General features: G+C 43.6%; 1 protein-coding gene across 2 annotated transcripts in view; it reads right to left on the bottom strand.

Moving 5' to 3' along the window:
- Positions 1–18550, bottom strand: part of adcy5 (adenylate cyclase 5) — a 424581-nt gene that overhangs the window by 142792 nt on the left and 263239 nt on the right. For both annotated transcript variants that reach the window (XM_060828269.1, XM_060828270.1), the window contains exons 4-5: positions 9718–9829; positions 8714–8841 (exon numbers count right to left, since the gene is read on the bottom strand). In XM_060828269.1, coding sequence (XP_060684252.1) covers positions 8714–8841; positions 9718–9829 — 240 coding nt within the window. The remainder of the gene's footprint in view (positions 1–8713; positions 8842–9717; positions 9830–18550) is intronic.

Below are 18550 nucleotides of genomic sequence, written 5' to 3'. Positions count from 1 at the left end.
ATGCTAAATTGTCCGTAGTGTTAGGTAAAGGGGTAAATGTAGGGGAATGGGTGGGTTGCGCTTCGGCGGGTCGGTGTGGACTTGTTGGGCCGAAGGGCCTGTTTCCACACTGTAAGTAATCTAATCTAATCTAATCTAATCAAATCAGGTTCGTTGCACAACATCAGATCCAGAATTGCCTTCTCCCTGGTAGGCCACATTTATTCACATTAACGATCTGGATGAAGGAACTGAGGGCATTGTTGCTAAGTTTGCAGATGGCACAAAGAAAGGTGAAGGAGCAGAAAATGTTCAGGAAAAGCACAGGCTGCAGAAGGACTGAGACATGCTTCGAGAGTGGGCAAAGAAGTGTCCAGATGGAATACAATATGGGAAAATGTGAAGTCATGCACTTTGGTAGGAAGAATAGAGACATAGACTATTTTCTAAATGGGGAAAGGCTTCAGAAATCTGAAGCAAAAACTGAATTTGGAGTCCTCACTCATGATTCTCTCAAAGTTAACATGCAGGTTCAGATGGCAGTCAGGGAAGCAAATGCAATATTAGCATTGTTCTCGACAGGACTAGAATACAAGAGCAGAAGTGTACTGCTAAGGCTGTATACAGCTCTAGTCAGCATGCATTTGGAATATTATGAGCAACTTTGGGCCCAATATCTAAGGAAGCATGCTCTGGTGTTGGAAGGGGTCTAGAGGAAATTTACTGAAATTGCCCCAGGAATGAAGGGCCTGTCATATGAGGAGTGATTGAGGACTCTGGGTCTGTACTTGATGCAGATTGGCAGAGGGGGGTTTCTCATTGAAACTTACATATGACTGACAGGCCTGAATAGAGTGGGCGTGGAGAAAAGGTCTCCACTAGCAGGAGAGACTAGGACCCAAGGGCACAGCTTCAGAGTGAAGGGACAACACTTTCGAACTGAGTTGAGAAGGAATTTCTTCAGTGAAAGTTGAGTCTGTGGAATTCATTGCTGCAGAAGGCTTTGAAGTCCAACTCATTGAATATTTAAGCGAGAGAAAGATATCTTCTTGATTAGTCAGACCATCAAGGGTTAGAGGGAAAAGTCGAGAGAATGGGATTGAGAAACATATCAGCCATGTTCAAATGGTGGAGCAGACTCGATGGGCCGAATGTTCAAATTCTGTTCCTATATCTTTAATAAGGGATGCCCATTTAAGACAGAGATGAGAAGAACCTTTTTTCACAGTAAGTAGTTAAAGCAGAGGTTTTGAATGTTTTTGAGGCATAGGTAGTTGCATTTCCATTTAGTTTGGGACTGAAAACATATCAGAATTATGTGGGAATGTAGACTAATCATGATTTTACTAAATGTCAGAATGTGCTGAAGGGGCCTAGTCCTGTTCCTGTTTTGAATGCATGAGCTTATGTTCTTGCAAAGATATGATTCTTATTTTATTTCCACTGATTTTGCCCCATAATAATGATAAAATTTCAATTTACTCATGAGTAAAAATAGGGCAGTTTGTGATACCAAGACTGGATAACATTTCTGTGTCTCGTTATCAAAGGAACGTCCTTGGGATTAGCTAGTGTCTACAATGGAATCCGGTTTTTAAATAAGACATTTTACAATTACAGACAATTTGCTAATTAATTTGGATGATACCTTAATCTGAAAAGACAGGACAGCAAGGACTGTGTCAGCGCTCTTGTTAAATCTCTATTTCACAGCTTTTAATACATCTCCTCAGTGTGAAGCCAGAGAAGTCAGACCACAATGGGTCTGTATTTCTGAAACATTTCCTCCTGTCTGGTCCCTTCTCTCAGGGCCATTGCAACCTCGCTGAAGGCTAATTTTAATGTTTCTGGAAGGCTGCCTTCTCAGGCAGATGACATGTGCTGTCAAGATGAAAATGCAAGGATCCCAAAAGACCTGAAAGTAGCGATTGGCAAAATAGTTGACATGGCTCAGTACTTTCAATGCTCTTGCCTTTGGGTCAGAATGGTTGTGGGTACAAATCCAGACCAAGCCAGTATCATCATGGGCCGAAGAGCCTGTTCAGTGCTGTACGTTTCTATGGAAGATGACAATCTAGTACAGCAGTGAAAGACTGCTGCACTGTTTGAGATGCTGTTACTTGAATAATATGATAAACTAAGTTGCCAGGTGCCCTCTCAGGTAAGCATATGTCAAACAGGTAGAGAAGTCTCCCCCGATCGCCCCACCAACATCCCAAAACCTGGTTGATATTGCACTGCTGTTTATCGGAGATTTCTATGTACAAATTGAACATTGTACTTCCTAAATTACAAGTGAATCTCAATTTCAAAAATACTTCATTGGCTCAGAGTGTCTTTGGCATGTCTGTGTAGTTTTGAAAGGTGTTATTTAATGCAATCGTGACTTTCGTTCTTAAAGAGTTAGACAGTCCTTGTAGTTTATGATGAGAACAGGCAGACCTGTGGAGTCTGATTCCCAAAGTACTGTCAGAAGCCTGATGTAGTGAAAACTGAATTAACTTTGTCATGAGGCCCACAGCCAGCAGTTTCCGTTAAGACTTACCAAAGTGTACGGTGCATGTCCACCATTTGAGACTATGTCAGTGGTTATCGTGACTGGCTGCCACTTCTCCCGACACGTTTTAAGTACCTTTTTAAATTGTTCATAGAATGAGGGCTCAGCCACCATTTGTTTCCCATGTTGAACTGGCCCTTGATTTTAGTGGCTTACTAGGGCCAATTGAGGGGTCAGTTAAGTGTCAATCACATTGCTGGGGATCTGGTGTTGCTCTGTAGCATGCTGCCTCTAAGACAGTAGGTCATGTATTCAAATTCTATTTAAGTTTTTTTAAATTTGTGGAACGTGGGTGTTGCTGGCTGTGTCCGCATTTATTGCCCATGCCTAGGTACCCTTAAGAAGGACAATTTGAGAAGATGGTCATGGGCTGTCTTCTTGAATCTTGAAGTACATAGGCTAACACTCCCAATGTAGTACTGAGGGAATACCTGATGGAAACACTGGCTTTCAGTTCAGTTCTGTTCCAAAAACCCTATCTGTCATCTCAGATGATTTTGAAAAAGCACATGGAAATTTTTCGCCAGTGATCCTTCAATCTTTGCCTCAATTTAATTCAAAAAGAGGAATTGCTGGAGAATCTTAAGTGAATTAGCCTTGCTAAATTGCGCATAGTGTCCAGGGATGTGCAGGCTGGGTGGGTTAGACATACGAAATGCAAAGTTACAGGGTAGGGGGATTGGGTTGGGTGGGATGCTCTTCAGAAGGTTGGTGTGGACTTGGTGGGCCGAATAGCCTGCTTCCACACTATAGAGATCCTACGATTTTAACCCAACTTGCTGTTCTGAAGAAGGGTCACTGAATCTGATTCATGAATTCTGCTTTCTCTCCACAGATGCTGCCAGACCTGCTGAGTTTTTCCAGCAATTTCTGTTTTTGTCTCAGACTTCCAGCATCCACAGTCCTTTGTATTATATTATAACTTTTCATTGATGTATCTGGGTGCTTGCTTGGACAAACTGGCTGCTACTTCTCCAACATGTTATAAGTAACTTTTAGAATTGTTCATGGGGTGTGGGCTCAGCCACCATTTGTATCCCATGTCGAACTGGCCCTTGATTTCAGTGGCTTGCTAGGGCCAATTCAGGGGCATTTAGGTGTCAGTCACATTGCTGGGGGTCTGGTGTCACATGTAGGCTTCACCAGGTACGGACAGCAGATTACCTTCCTCAAAGGTTGTTAGTCAATCAGATGGCTTTTTATAACAAGACCGTTGTTATATGGTCATTGTTGGGCCAGCTTTTCAATTTCAGATTTTTATTGAGCTCAAATTTCACCATTTCTCATGGTGAGATTTACACCCATGTTGCTAAAGCATTAGCCTGGGGTTTTCAACAATTTGTCAATTGACATATAAAATCCAGGAACATAACCTCCTCCCCAAAGTACTGAAGCATCTTTGGATGTTATGAAAGGCACTTCTTCATTAAAAGTCTTCTTGTTATGTGGTGAGTTAGCAGTTACCTGAAGTGGATGATGACAAAGGAGGGAATGGAGTGACTGACCACGTCAGTGATGGAAGAGCCCCAGGCATCAGTGCAAAAGATGAGGCTGAAGCATTTGCCTTGATCTTCAGCCAGATATGTCAAGTGAATGAACCATCTTAGCCTCCTCCAGCGGCCCCCAGCATCAAAGATACCAGTCTTCAACCAATTTGATTTAGTCCATATGATATGAAGAAACAGTTGGAAGGGCTGGATACAGAAAAGGTTATGGACTCTGACAACATTCTGGCCATAGTACTGAAGACTGGTGCTTCATACCGTGCTTCACACCGTGGGCGGCACGGTGGCACAGTGGTTAGCACTGCTGCCTCACAGCGCCTGAGACCCGGGTTCAATTCCCGACTCAGGCGACTGACTGTGTGGAGTTTGCACATTCTCCCCGTGTCTGCGTGGGTTTCCTCTGGGTGCTCCGGTTTCCTCCCACAGTCCAAAGATGTGCGAGTCAGGTGAATTGGCCATGCCAAATTGCCCGTAGTGTTAGGGAAGGGGTAATGTAGGGGTATGGGTGGATTGCGCTTCAGCGGATCGGTGTGGACATGTTGGGCCGAAGGGCCTGTTTCCACACTGTAAGTAATCTAATCTAATAACTTGCTGCTCTCTAGCCAAGCTGGTCCAGTACACTTACAACATTGGCAACTTCATGGCAATTGTATCCTCTGTACGAAAAGCAGGATAAATTCAGCCCAGTCCAGTGACCACCCCATTAAGTCTACTCTTGATCATCAGTAAAGTGACAGAAGGTGCAACCAACAGTGCTGTCAAGCAGCACCTGCTCAGCAATGACGTGCTCAGTGTGTACTCCCGGTTTGGTTTCTGCCAGGGCCCCTCAGCTCCTGACTCATTACAGCCTTGGTCAAACATGGTCAAAAGTGCTGAAGTTCAAAGGTGAGGTGTGAGTGCCATCCCTTGACATCAAGGCCGTATTCGACCAAGTGTGGCATTGAGCAACCTGAGCAAACATGGAATCAATGGGAATCGGGACAATCTCTCTGCTGCTTGGTGTCATGCCTGTGTGACAATGCTGTCACTTTAAAAAAGGTTATTTTGTCCTGGATTTTTTTGAAGAGAGGTTGTAAAGGCGGATATGCCAAAGTGTCTACTGGAACCAGCCTAAGTCAACAATTTAAGAGACCTTTAGGGTTTTTTTAAAACAGATGTAACAACAGAAGGGAAGTGGCCAGTTCCCCCAGATCAGGCTTTTTAGGTTTTTTTTAGCTGTAGCAGTCGAAGCTATTTGCATCCCAGAAGAGTTGGAGCTGTAGGAAATGATCCCTAACTGTGACTTCCTCTGAAATCTCGCTTGATATTGAACGGCGTGTAAGAATCTGTGTCTGAATTTATCTTTTTGCCAAGTGGCATGATAATGGGATGCTGCTATATGGAACAGTTAATTAAAGATAGGTACTGTATCTTTTATTCCGCTGAGCAGGCTGGGGCTGTTTTTCCTGGACCATCAGAGGCTGAGGGGTAACCTTATAGAGGTTTATAAAATCATGAAGGGCATGGATAGGATAAATAGACAAGGTCTTTTCCCTGGGGTTGGGGAGTCCAGAACTAGAGGGCATAGGTTTAGGGTGAGAGGGGAAAGATATAAAAGGGATCTAAGGGGTAACTGTTTCACACAGAGTGCTGTGTGTATATGGAATGAGCTGCCAGGGGAAGTAGTGGAGGCTGGTACAATTGCAACATTTAAGAGGCATTTGGATGGGTATATGAATAGGAAGGGTTTGCAGGGATATGGGCCAAGTGCTGGCAAATGGGACTAGATTAGGTTAGGATATCTGATCGGCTTGGACAAGTTGGAGTGAAGGGTCTGTTTCCATGCTGTATATCTCTATGACTCTAAAAGCTAAGCTTTTTCTGAATTCCTCTTTTGTTTGTTTGTATTTTGACTATAATGCTTAACTAAATTGCTTTGCTTAACAGAGTGGTTTGACCAGTTGCATCAAAAATGGAACACCCACTTTGCATCTACCTTTAAAATAAGAAAAGGTTAGGGTCTAGGCTACCTTCTTAAATATTTTGAGGGGTCTGATCTGGTACATAACACCTGGCACTTAAGAAGATGGTCATGGTTGTTGGAGGTCAGTGATCTCAGCTCCAGGACAGCTCTGCAGGAGTTCCTTAGGATAGTGCCCTAGGCCCAACCATCTTCAGCTGCTTCATCAATCATTTCCAAAATTGGAGGTGTAGTGGACAATGTAAAAGATTTCCTCAGAGTACAATGGGATCTTGATCAGATGGACCAATGGGCTGAGGATTTGGCAGATGAAATTTAATTCAGATAAATGTGAGGTGATGCATTTTGGAAGGACAAATCAGGGCAGGACTTATACATTTAATGGTAAGGTCCTGGGGAGTGTTGTTGAACAGAGATACCTCAGAGTGCAGGTTCATTGTTCCATGAAAGTGGAGTTGCAGGTAGATAGCATAGTGAAGGAGGTGTTTGGTATGCTTGCCTTTATTGGTCAGAGCATTGAGTATAGGGGTTGGGAGGTCATGTTGTGGCTGTACAGGACATTGGTTAGGCCACTGCTGGAATATTGTGTGCAATTCTCCTTCCTATCGGAAAGATGTTGTGAAACTTGAAAGGGTTCAGAAAAGATTTACAAGGATGTTGCCAGGGTTGGAGGATCTGAGCTACAGGGAGAGGCTGAACAGGCTGGGGCTGTTTTCCCTGGAGCGTCGGAGGCTGAAAGGTTTATAAAATCATGAGGGGCATGGATAGTGTAAATAGACAAGGTCTTTTCCTCAAAATAGGGAAGTTCAAAATTAGAAGGCATAGGTTTAAGGTGAGAGGGGAAAGATTTAAAAGGGACCTAAGGTGTAATTGTTTCATGCAGAGGGGGTGAGTATATGCAATGAGCTGCCAGAGGAAGAGGTGGAGGCTGGTACAATTACATTCTCCCCGTGTCTGCGTGGGTTTCCTCCGGGTACTTCGGTTTCCTCCCACAGTCCAAAGATATGCAGGTTAGGTGAATTGGCCATGTTAAATTACCCATAGTGTTCATGGATCTGTAGGTTAGGCGCATTAGACAGGGGTAAATGTAGAGTAATAGTGTAAGGGAATGGGTTTAGATGGGATACTCTTCGGAGGGTCGGTGTGGACTTATTGAGTCAAATGACCTGTTTCCACACTGTAGGGATTCTATGAACTCTAAAAGGCATCTGGATGGGTACATGACTAGGAAGGGTTGAGAGGGCTATGGGCCAAGTGCTGGCAAATGGGACTCAATTAATTTAGGATATCTGGTCAGCATGGACGAGTTGGATGAAAGGGTCTGTTTCTGTGCTGTATGTCTCTATGACTACATGATTTTTTCCCCCATTCTAAGGGCAGAATTGGGAATGTTCAGCTATGATTGCACAATGTTCTGCACCATTGCCAGTGGCTACATGAGAAGGTCAAAGGCTAAGCACACTGCAGTCAGTAACTCACCTCCTGACTCCCCAGAGCCAAGCCAGCATGTACAATGGACAAGTCAGGACTGTGACGGAATATTCCCCACTTGCCTGGATGGGCGTAGCTGGAACAACACTCAATAATCTTGACACCATCCAGAGCAAAGCAGCCCAGTAGATTGGCACCACATCCACAAGCATCCCGTGCCTCCAACATTGAAGCTCAGTAGCAGCAGTATGTATTATCTACAAGATCTTTGCACAACTTTACCAAGGCTCATTAGACGTACATTCCAAACCATGACCACTTCCACCTCAAAGGACAAGAGCAATAGGTACTTGGAACCCCACTACTTGCAAGTTCCCCGTCAAGCCACCGGAAATGTATTGCTGTTCCTTCACTGCTGCTGGGTCAAAATCTTGGAATTACCAGTGGCATTGTGAGTCTCTCTACCACAGCATGACCTGCAGCATTTCAAGAAGGCAGCTCACCACTACCTTCTCAAGGGCGATGAGGGGACAGGCAATAAATACTGGCCCAGCCACCATGCCCCAAGTACCATGATTGAATAAAAAAAACTCACACTGTCTTATGAGGAGAGGCTAAGTGGAAAGGGCCCGTACCTGTCAGAACATAAAAGAGTAAGAGGCAACTTTATTGAAACATAGAACATTCTTAGGGCAGATATGGAAAGGTTCTTTCCCCTTGTGTGAGAGTCTAGAACTAGAGATCATAATTTCACAATTGCGGTCACACATTTAAGATGGGGAAGAGGAAGAGCTTTTTTTCAATAGGAAGAACTTCTGCTGTTAGAGGGTCATGAATGTGTGAAATTCTTCAATGCAGAGGGCTAGTGAAGCTGCATTGTTAAGTATATTCAAGGCTAAGATGGGCAGATTTTTAATCAGTAAGGAAACCAAGGGCACTAATGGGGAAAAGGCACTAAGGTGGAGATGAGGTTCATCAGAATGGCAGAGAAGACTTGATGAGCTGAATGGCCTACTTCTGCTCCTACGCCTTATGGTCTTATTGTCTCATAGTCATGAAAGAAGACAAATGTATTCTTTAGATCTGGGGTTATAAAGTGTGTGGGCAACTAGTTAGTATCGCGCTGTTGTCAGAAGATCACCATTCATCTGCTTGCTGCAGCTCCTAAACTCCTGGTTTGCCTCCTACACCAGCAGTTATTCAGTAAGACACAGAGAAAGAATGAACACCTCCCACGCAGCAAAGTGGTATATGGTTAAGGTGAACAGTTGTCATACTTACGAAATAGCCTCAATCATATCCACCCCCATTTCGACACAACAGTGCGCATGATCTGCTCGAGCTTCTGGTAGTCCCGACACACAGTAATAGCAATCACCCAGGATCTTAATTCGCAGACAGTGGTTCTCCTGGGAAAGTAACAGGAGAGAGAGAAACAAAATAAGGAAGCAGAAGACCGCTGGAGAAGGAACCAATTCAAGCCTGCAAGACCTAGTATTCTTGTTCACTTAGTTGTGGTCCCCTCACTTAGGGAGGTATACACTTGTATTGGAAGCAAACAGAGAAAGTTGGGCTATTTCTGGAATTAAGGGATTTGTTTCATGAGAAAAGGATAAGCCTCCACTCATTGGAGTTTACCAGAATAAATAAGTTATTGGAACACACTATATTCTTAGGGGGTTAACAGAGCAGGTGTTGAGAGGATGTTTCCTCGTGGGGACGCCTCAAAACAGGGGCTATAGTTTAAAGATACGAGGTCTCCCTTTTGAAAAGGAGAAGACGAAAAATCTCTCACAAAGTTTTTGGCATTCTCTTCCCTCAAAGTTAAAAATCACACAACACCAGGTTATAGTCCAGCAGGTTTATTTGAAAGTACAAACTGTCAGAGCGCTCCGAAAGCTTCTACTTTCAAATAAACCTGTCGGACTATAACTTGGTGTTGTGTGATTTTTAACTTTGTCCACCCGAGTCCAAAACCGGCACCTCCACAACATGGTTTCACTCAAAAGCAGCCGAGGCTGGGTCATTGATGATGTTCAAAGTTGAGTTAAATGGATTTTGTTTGACAGGGTAGCCAGGGTTAATGGGTGGAGGCAACAGTCAGAAAATTGTTGCCATGGTCACCATCAGATCAGCCATGATCTTATCGAACAGCAGAGCAGGTTCAAGGGCCAGAATTCCCTACACCTGCTCCTAATTCCTATGTTCTATGAATCTTGCGGCCACCGAAGTAACTACGGAAGAGGCAATAGCTGGATAGGACAAGGCAATCAGCACTCACTTACCGATGCAAGCTTGTCAAATCTGGCGAAGAGCTCGTTGAGTGTCATGACCAGTTCCTGGGCTGTGCACTGCGAGGCTAAACTGGTGAATCCTTCGATATCTGCAAAGAGGATGCTGGAACAGACAAACAGGAGACAAAGAAGAAAAGAAAGGAAAAGATTTTAATCATAGAACACCTGACTATAAAAGGTAATTAAGAGGTTTAAAGTATGCGAAATGATCTGAAACAACGAAGCACAGCAGTAACGGGCTCTCCTAATGGTCATGTCAGGCAATTTTAATCATTTAAACAGCAAAAGAGAAGCCTAGTCACAAACACTGATCATTAAAAAGGAAAATAAGAAATAACATTTTCTTTCTTCATTCAATGAGCCGAGGCTTCACTGAATGGGCCACCATTTATTGCACATGCCTTGAGAAGGTGGTAGTGAGCTGCCTTCTTGAAGCATGACAGTCCTTTAGCTTGAAGGAGACCCACTACAGAACAACCTCAATTATTCAAAGGGAGTATTTTGTTCAGATAACTGATTGTGCGGATAACTGATTGTTTGGATAATGGATAACGCTCTTATGGGACCTTGAGATCTTGTTCGGAAAATCTGAAATTGGGCTAATTGACGTTTGGATAACTGTTCTGTATACAATTAGGGATGGATTTTCAAGATTCTGACCCAGTGACATTCAAGAAATATATTTCCAAATCAGGGTAGTGAGAGATTTGAAAGAGAACTTGCAGGTGATATGTTTCCATGTATCTGCTGCCTTTGTCTCTCCAGATGGTGGTGGTTATGGGTTAGAAAAGTGCTGGCTTTGGTGAATTGTTGTGTATAACTTTTGTGATGGTGCATCAGTGGGAGAGTCACAGAGATGAAACAGACCCTTCAGTCCAACTCATCCATGCCGACCAGATATCCTATACTAATCTAGTCCTATTTGCCAGTACTTGATCCATATTCTTATAAACCCTTCCTATTCATTTACCCATCCAGATGCCGTTTAAATGTTGTAATTATAGAACATAGAACATTACAGCGCTGTACAGGCCCTTCGGCCCTCGATGTTGCGCCGCCCTGTCATACCAATCTGAAGCCCATCTAACCTACACTATTCCATGTACGTCCATATGCTTGTCTAATGTCGAATTAAATGTACTTAAAGTTGGCGAATCTACTACCATTTCAGGCAAAGGATTCCATACCCTTACTACTCTCTGAGTAAAGAAACTACCTCTGACATCTGTTCTATATCTATCACCCTTCAATTTAAAGCTATGCCCCCTCGTGTTCGTCATCCCCATACTTGGAAAAAGGCTCTCCCTGTCCACCCTATCTAACCCTCTGATTATCTTGTATGTCCCTATTAAGTCATCTCTCAACCTTCTTCTCTCTAACAAAAACAGCCTCAAGTCCCCCAGCCTTTCCTCGTAAGACCTTCCCTCCATACCAGGCAGCATCCTAGTAAATCTCCTCTGCACCCTTTCCAAAGCTTCCACATCCTTCTTATAATGCGGTGACCAGAACTGTACACAATACTCCAAGTGTGGCTGCACCAGAGTTTTGTACAGCTGTAGCATAACCTCATGGTTCCGGAACTTGACCCCTCTATTAATAAAAGCTAAAACACTGTATGCCTTCTTAACAACCCTGTCAACCTGGATGGCAACTTTCAAGGATCTGTGTGCCTGAACACCGAGATCTCTCTGCTCATCTACACTACCAAGAATCTTACCATTAGCCCAGTACTTTGCATTCCGGTTACTCCGACCAAAGTGAATCACCTCACACTTGTCCATATTAAATTCCATTTGCCACCTCTCAGCCCAGCTCAGCAGCTTATCTATGTCTCTCTGCAACCTAAAACATCCTACGTCACTATCCACAACTCCACCGACCTTCGTGTCATCTGCAAATTTACTAACCCACCCTTCTACGCCCTCATCCACGTCGTTTGTAAAAAATGACAAAGAGCAGTGGACCCAACACTGACCCTTGCAATACACCACTAGTAAATGGACTCCAGGATGAACATTTCCCATCAACCACCACCCTCTGTCTTCTTTCAGCAAGTCAATTACTGATCCAAACTGCTATATCTCCCACAATCCCATTCCTCCGCATTTTGTATAAAGTCCTACTGTGGGGAACCTTATCGAACGCCTTGCTGAAATCCATATACACCACATCAACCGGTTTACTCTCATTGACCTGTTTGTACCAGCCTCCACCACAGCTCATTCGGTACACACACCACCTGCTGTGTGACCCACCCTAGGGAAAATATCTTGTTAATTTATCCTATCCATGCCCCTCATGACTTTATAAATCTCTATAAGGTCACCCCTAAGCCTCCAGTGCTCCATGGAAAGCAACCCCAGCCTATTCTGCCTCTCCCTATAGCTCAAATACTCCAAACCCTTTCACAACACCCTTCCAATAGGAAGGAGACAGAATTGCATGCAATATTCCAAAAGTGGCCTAACCAATGTCCTGTACAGCCGCAACATGACCTCCCAACTCCTGTACTCAATACTCTGACCAATAAAGGAAAGCATACCAAACGCCTTCTTCACTATCCTATCTACCTGCGGCTCCACTTTCAAGGAACTATGAACCTGCACTCCAAGGTCTCTTTGTTCAGCAACATTCCCCAAGACCTTACCATCAAGTGTATAAGTCCTGCTCTGATTTGCTTTTCCAAAATGCAGCACCTTGCATTTACATAAATTAAACTCCATCTGCCATTCCTCAGCCAATTGGCCCATTTGATCAAGGTCCCATTGTACTTTGTGGTAATCTTGTTTGCTGTCCACTAAACCTCCAATTTTGATGTCATCTGCAAACATACTAACTATACCTCCAATGTTCACATCAATAATGAAAATCAGTGGACCCAGCACTGAAACTTGTGGCACTCCACTGGTCACAGGCCTCTAGTCTGAAAAGCAACCCTCCACCACCATCCTGTCTTCTACCTTCAAACCAGTTCTGTATTCAAATGGTTAGTTCTCCCTGTATTCCATGTGACCTAACCTTGCTAATCAGTGTCCCATGAGGGACCTTGCTGAGCGTCTTACCAAAGTCCATGTAGGTCACTTCTACCACTCTGCCCTCATCAATCCTCTTTGTTACTTCTTGAAAATATGAACTTCAGTCTACTGCTTTTCATCATTTATATAAATGATTTGGATGAGAGCATAAGTGATATTAGTAAGTTTGCAGATGACACCAAAATTGGAGGTGTTATTGACAGCGGAGAAGGTTACTTCAGAGCACAACAGGATCTTGATCAAATGGGCCAATGGGCTGAGGAGTGGCAGATGGAGTTTAATTTAGATAAATACAAGGTGCTGCATTTTGGAAAAGCAAATCAAAGCAGGACTTATACACTTAATGTTAAGGTCCTGGGGAATGTTGCTGAACAAAGAGATCTTGGAATGCAGATTCATAGTTCCTTGAAAGTAGAGTCACATGTAGATAGGGTAGTGAAGACGGCTTTTGAAGGCTTCTTGAGGATGGTGTCAAGCTACTTGAATGTTGATGGAGTTGTACCCATCCAGACAAGTGAAGGTTATTCTATCACATTCCTAATTAGTCCCTTGCAGACACTTGACCAGCTTTGAGGAGTCAGGAGGTAATAGCCTACTCATGATTCCTAGCTTCTGACCTGCTCTTGTCGCCACTGTATTTATGTGACTGAGGACTGAATTTCTAAAGCACCTTCCAAAGCACTTGACAGAATGAAGGACTTTAGAAGTCCAGTCATTGATGCCATGTAAGGAATGTTGCATCAAGTTTTGCACAACAGATTCTTTCAAACAACTAACAATCAGATAATCCATTGCAGTTATGTTATTGAGGGATGAATATTGCACAGGACTCCAAGATTATCCTCTGTTCTTCTTCAAAGTAATATCAGGGATCAATCTAAGTGTATGAGACAGGCCATTTAGGTTTGAGAAGAGGAAAAAGTTCTTCATCCAGTAGTTGGTGAGCCTGTGGAATTCTCAACACAGAAGGTGGTTGATACTGAAATAATAAATGTTTGCAAGAAGGCAGAAGACAATTCTTAGAGCTAAAGGGATCAAAGGGTATGGGGAGAAGGGGTGAAGAGAGTATTAAGTTGGATGATCAATCATGTTATAAGATCATTGGATATTAGAGCAGAATTAAGCCATTTGCCCCATCGAGTCTGCTGCACCATTCAACCATAGCTGATATGTTTCTCAACCTCATTTTCCTGCCTTCCCACCACTGACGCCTTTAGTAATCAACAGCCTGATCTAGCTCTGTCTTGACTTGACCTCCACAATCTTCTGCAGCAATGAGTTCCACAGATTAACTGCACTGACTCCAGAAATTCCTCCTCTCTCAGTTCTAATGGGTTGTCCCACTCACTCCAAGTCTGTGCCCTTGGTCTTAGTCTCTCCTACCAATGGAAACTTCTTCACCACAAACACTCTAAACAGGTTTGTCAGTATTCTGCAAGTTTCAGTGAAATCCCCCTTCATCCTTCTAAATTCGATCAAGTGCAGACCCAGAATCTTCAACTGCTGCTCATGTGACAATTCCTGGGCTTGTTCTTGTAAACCCCCCTCTAGACCCCCTCCAATACCATTATATCCTTCCTTAAATAGAACATAGGACGTTACAGCACAGTACAGATCTTTCAGCCCTCAATGTTGCACCGACCTGAGAAATTAATCTGATGCCCATCTAACCTGTACTATTCCATTATTATCTATATGTAAGACCAATGCCCATTTAAATGCCCTTAACGTTGGCGAGTCTACTACTGTTGCAGGCAGGCCATTCCACGCCTCTACAAGTCTCTGAGTAAAGAAACTATCCCCTAACTAACCCTAATATCTGTCCTAAATCTATCACCCCTCAATTTAAAGCTATGTCCCCTCATGTTAGCCTTCACTATCTGTGGAAAAAGACTCTCACTGTCCACCCTAGCTAACCCTCTGATTATCTTATACATCTCAATTAAGTCACCTCTCAACCTTAGAACATAGAAAAGTACAGCACAGAACAGGCCCTTCGGCCCACGATGTTGTGCCGTGATTTAATCCTAATGTAAAATATAGTAACAACCTATGCACCCCTCCACTCATTGCTATCCTTGTGCATGTCCTGCAGTCGCTTAAACTTCTCCAGTTACTCTGCTTCCACCATCACAGCTGGAAACACATTCCATGCATTCACAACTCTGCGTAAAAATCCTACCTCTGACAACTCCTTTATACCCTCCTCCTAATATCTTCAAACTATGACTTCTCGTACCAGTCAATCCTGCCCTGGGGAAAAGTCTCTGGCTATTGATTCTATCTATTCCTCTCATTATTTTGTACACCTTGATCAGGTCTCCTCTCTTCCTCCTTCTCTCCAGAGAGAAAAGTCTGAGCTTATTCAACCTTTCTTCATAAGGCAAGCCCTCCAGTCCAGGCAGCATCCTGGTAAACCTTCTTTGCACCCTCTCCAAAGCCTCTGCATCTTTCCTACAGTAGGGTGACCAGAACTGGACACAATATTCCGAGTGTGGTCTCACCAGGGACTTGTAGAACTGCAGCAAAACCTAGTGGCTCTTAAACTCGATCCCCCGTTAATGAAAGTCAAAACACCATATGCTTTCTTAACAACCCTATCCACTTGGGTGGCAACTTTGAGGGATCTATGTACTTGCACACCCAGGTCCCTCTGTTCCTCCACACTGCCAAGAATCCTGTCTTTAATCCTATATTCAGCATTCGAGTTTGACCTTCCAAAATGCATCACTTCGCATTTATCCAGGTTAAACTCCATCTGCCATTTCTCAGCCCAGCTCTGAATTCTGTCTATTCTCAGCCTTTCTTCTCTCCAACAAAAACAGCCTCAGTTCCCTCAGCCTGTCCTCGTTAGACCTTCCCTCCATACCAGACAACATTCGAGTAAATCTTCTCTGAACCCTTTCCAAAGCTTCCACACCCTTCCTATAATGCGGTGACCAGAACTGCACACAATATGTCAGGTGCGGCCTTACCAGTGTCTTGTACAGCTGAAGCATGACTTTGTGGCTCCAAAACTCAATCCCCCTACCAATAAATGCCAACACATCATATGCTTTCTTAACAACCCTATCAACCTGGATGGCAATTTTCTGGGATTTATCCACCTGGACACTGAGATCTCTCTGTTCATCTACACTGCCAAAAATTTTACCATTAGGCCAGTACTTTACATTCCTGTTATTTCTTCCGAAGTGAACTACCTCACACTTTTCCACATTAAACTCCATTTGCCACTTTTCCGCCCAGCTCTGTATCTTATTTATGTCCCTCTGTAACCCACAACATCCTTCGGCACCATCCACCTTCTGCCTACCTTAGAGTCATCCACAAATTTACTAACCCATCCTTCTATGCCCACATCCAGATCATTATAAAAATGACAAACAGTAGTGGTCCTAAAACAGATCCTTACGGCACACCACTAATAACTGTACTCCAGGATGAACATTTCACATCAACCACCACCCTCTGTCTTCTTTCAGCTAGCCAATTTCTGATCCAATTTTCTTAATCACCTTCAATCCTGAAAGTCCGTATTTTGTGCAATAGCCTACCATGTGGAACCTTATCAAATGCCTTACTAAAGTCCATATACACCATATAAACCACTTTACCTTCATCCACCTGTTTTGTCACCTTCTCAAAGAACTCAATAAGGTTAGTTAGGCATGTCCTACCCTTCACAAAATCATGTTGACTATTCATTTCCAGATGATTATAAATCCTATCTCTTATAACTTCCTACAACATCTTATCCACAACCAAAGTAAGGCTCACTGGCCTATAATTACCAGGGTTGCCCACACTCACCTCCTTAAACAAGGGAACAACATTTGCTATCCTCCAATCTTCTGGCACTACTCCTGTCAACAATGATGACATAAAGATCAAAGCCAAAGGCTCTGCAATCTCCTCCCTGGCTTCCCAGAGAATCCGAGGATAAATCCCATCCGGCCCAGGGGTCTTATCTATTTTCAGATCTTCCAAAATTGCAAAAACCCCCTCTTTATCAATGGCAAACCCGTCTAATCTTGTAGCCTGCATCTCTGTATTCTCACTAACATTGCCCGTTTCCGATGCGAATACCGATGAAAAGTATTCATTAAGCTCTTCCCCATGCCCTCAGATTCCACATACAACTTCCCACTAAATACTGATCCCAAAATTTCTGACAAATGCAGGCTGACCAGGGCCTTATACATCCCAGCTCTTGTATTCTCGCTCCCTTTAAATGAATGCTAACATTGCATTTGTCTTCCTAAATGCCAACCGAACCTACACGTTAGCTGTTAGAGAACCCGAAGCAGAACTCCTAAGTACCTTTGTCCTTCAGATCTCCAAACCCTTTCCCCATTTAAAAAATAGTCAATGTCTCCATTCTTCCCATTTAAGTAGATAACTTCGCATTTTCCCACATTGTATTTCATTTGCCAATTCTTTGACCCTCTCCGAGCCTGTCAAACTCCTTTCTGCAGCCTCCTTGCTTCTGCAACATGACCTGTCCCTTCACCTACCTTTGTATCATCTACAAACTTAGCAACGGTGCTCTCATTCCTTTGTCCAGATCGCACAATGTACAATATGAATAGTTGTGAATCCATGGCCACCGTCTGACATTCTGGAAAAGACCCTTTTATCCCCACTCTCTGCCATCTGCTAGTCAGCCAATGTTCTGTCCATGCAAGTTCCATGCTCTTATTTTGGAACACCCTAAGCAGTACCTTGTCAAAGGCCTTTGGCAGAGCAAGCTCAAAGGGACAAATGATCTACTTGTGTCCCTGTTTCTATGAATCATTTGACAGTCTTGAATTACCGACTGAGTTTGTCCTTAGTACTGCTGGATTTGTAAACAGTGGACACAAAGTCAAAATTCCTAATCCTCTTCAGCAGTTATATACTGCACTGCTAGAGGTGCCATCTTTTTGATAAGATTTCAAACTGTGATCCTGACTGACCTCATAGGTAAAAGACTCATCAGCAGCATTCTGAAGCAGAATGGGAGGGTTTTCCTCTGCACCCTGATCAATGTTTATTTCTCTGTCCAACTACCCTTAAATACAGGTGATCTGGTCATTCCAAGTTGTGTGAGCTTGCTGTGAGCAAATTGACTTCCCCACTTCCTACACTGCAACAGTAATTCTAGGTCAGATGCAGTATTCAGCTGTAAAATGGTTGAGGGCATCCTGGCTTTGAAAGGTGATAGAGAAATGCAAACACATTGTTATTGTCAAACTGGCACTGCAAGAAGTATGGTTGTCCAGATCATATGACAGTGGCAAGGCAACAGCACTAAGATTAAACACTTTCTCCCGCCCTCTGATCGTTCAGCCCCCGGCCGCTAAACTGCCAAATAACCTCCTGCAAGAGGCAAAATGACAGAAAGAAAAAATTCTTAATTTCAAAGAGGCAAAGAAAATTACTCTGGAAAATTGCATCTTTCTCATGCGGTTGAGAAAAGTGGAGAAAGGGAACAGGATGTGGAAGGGCAGTGAAAAAAGTTGTCTGGGTGAAGGAAAGCTGGGGGAGGGAAGGGAAGAGGAAGGGGGTTGGACAAGAGCAAGGGGTGCTGAGAGAGTGCAGGGAGGGGAATCACCAGGAGTGTGTGATAGAGTGGGGAAGGGGTAAAATGATGTCTTCTGGGGGCAACGACCGAGACCAGGGAAAGATGAGAAAAACAGGGATGTTTGGGATGAGTGTTAGAGAGTGGAAGAGAGAGGAGGGAGTGGGACAGATCATGGGGCGTGGAGGAGAGTGTGGGAGCATGAGAGAGTTGTGGAGGATTGGGA

The sequence above is a fragment of the Hemiscyllium ocellatum genome, chromosome 7 (genome assembly GCF_020745735.1).
Source record: "Hemiscyllium ocellatum isolate sHemOce1 chromosome 7, sHemOce1.pat.X.cur, whole genome shotgun sequence".
In the NCBI taxonomy this organism is placed as follows: Eukaryota; Metazoa; Chordata; class Chondrichthyes; order Orectolobiformes; family Hemiscylliidae; genus Hemiscyllium; species Hemiscyllium ocellatum.
Note: the sequence above shows the minus strand (reverse complement) of the source record. Positions and strands in the feature narration are given on the sequence as shown.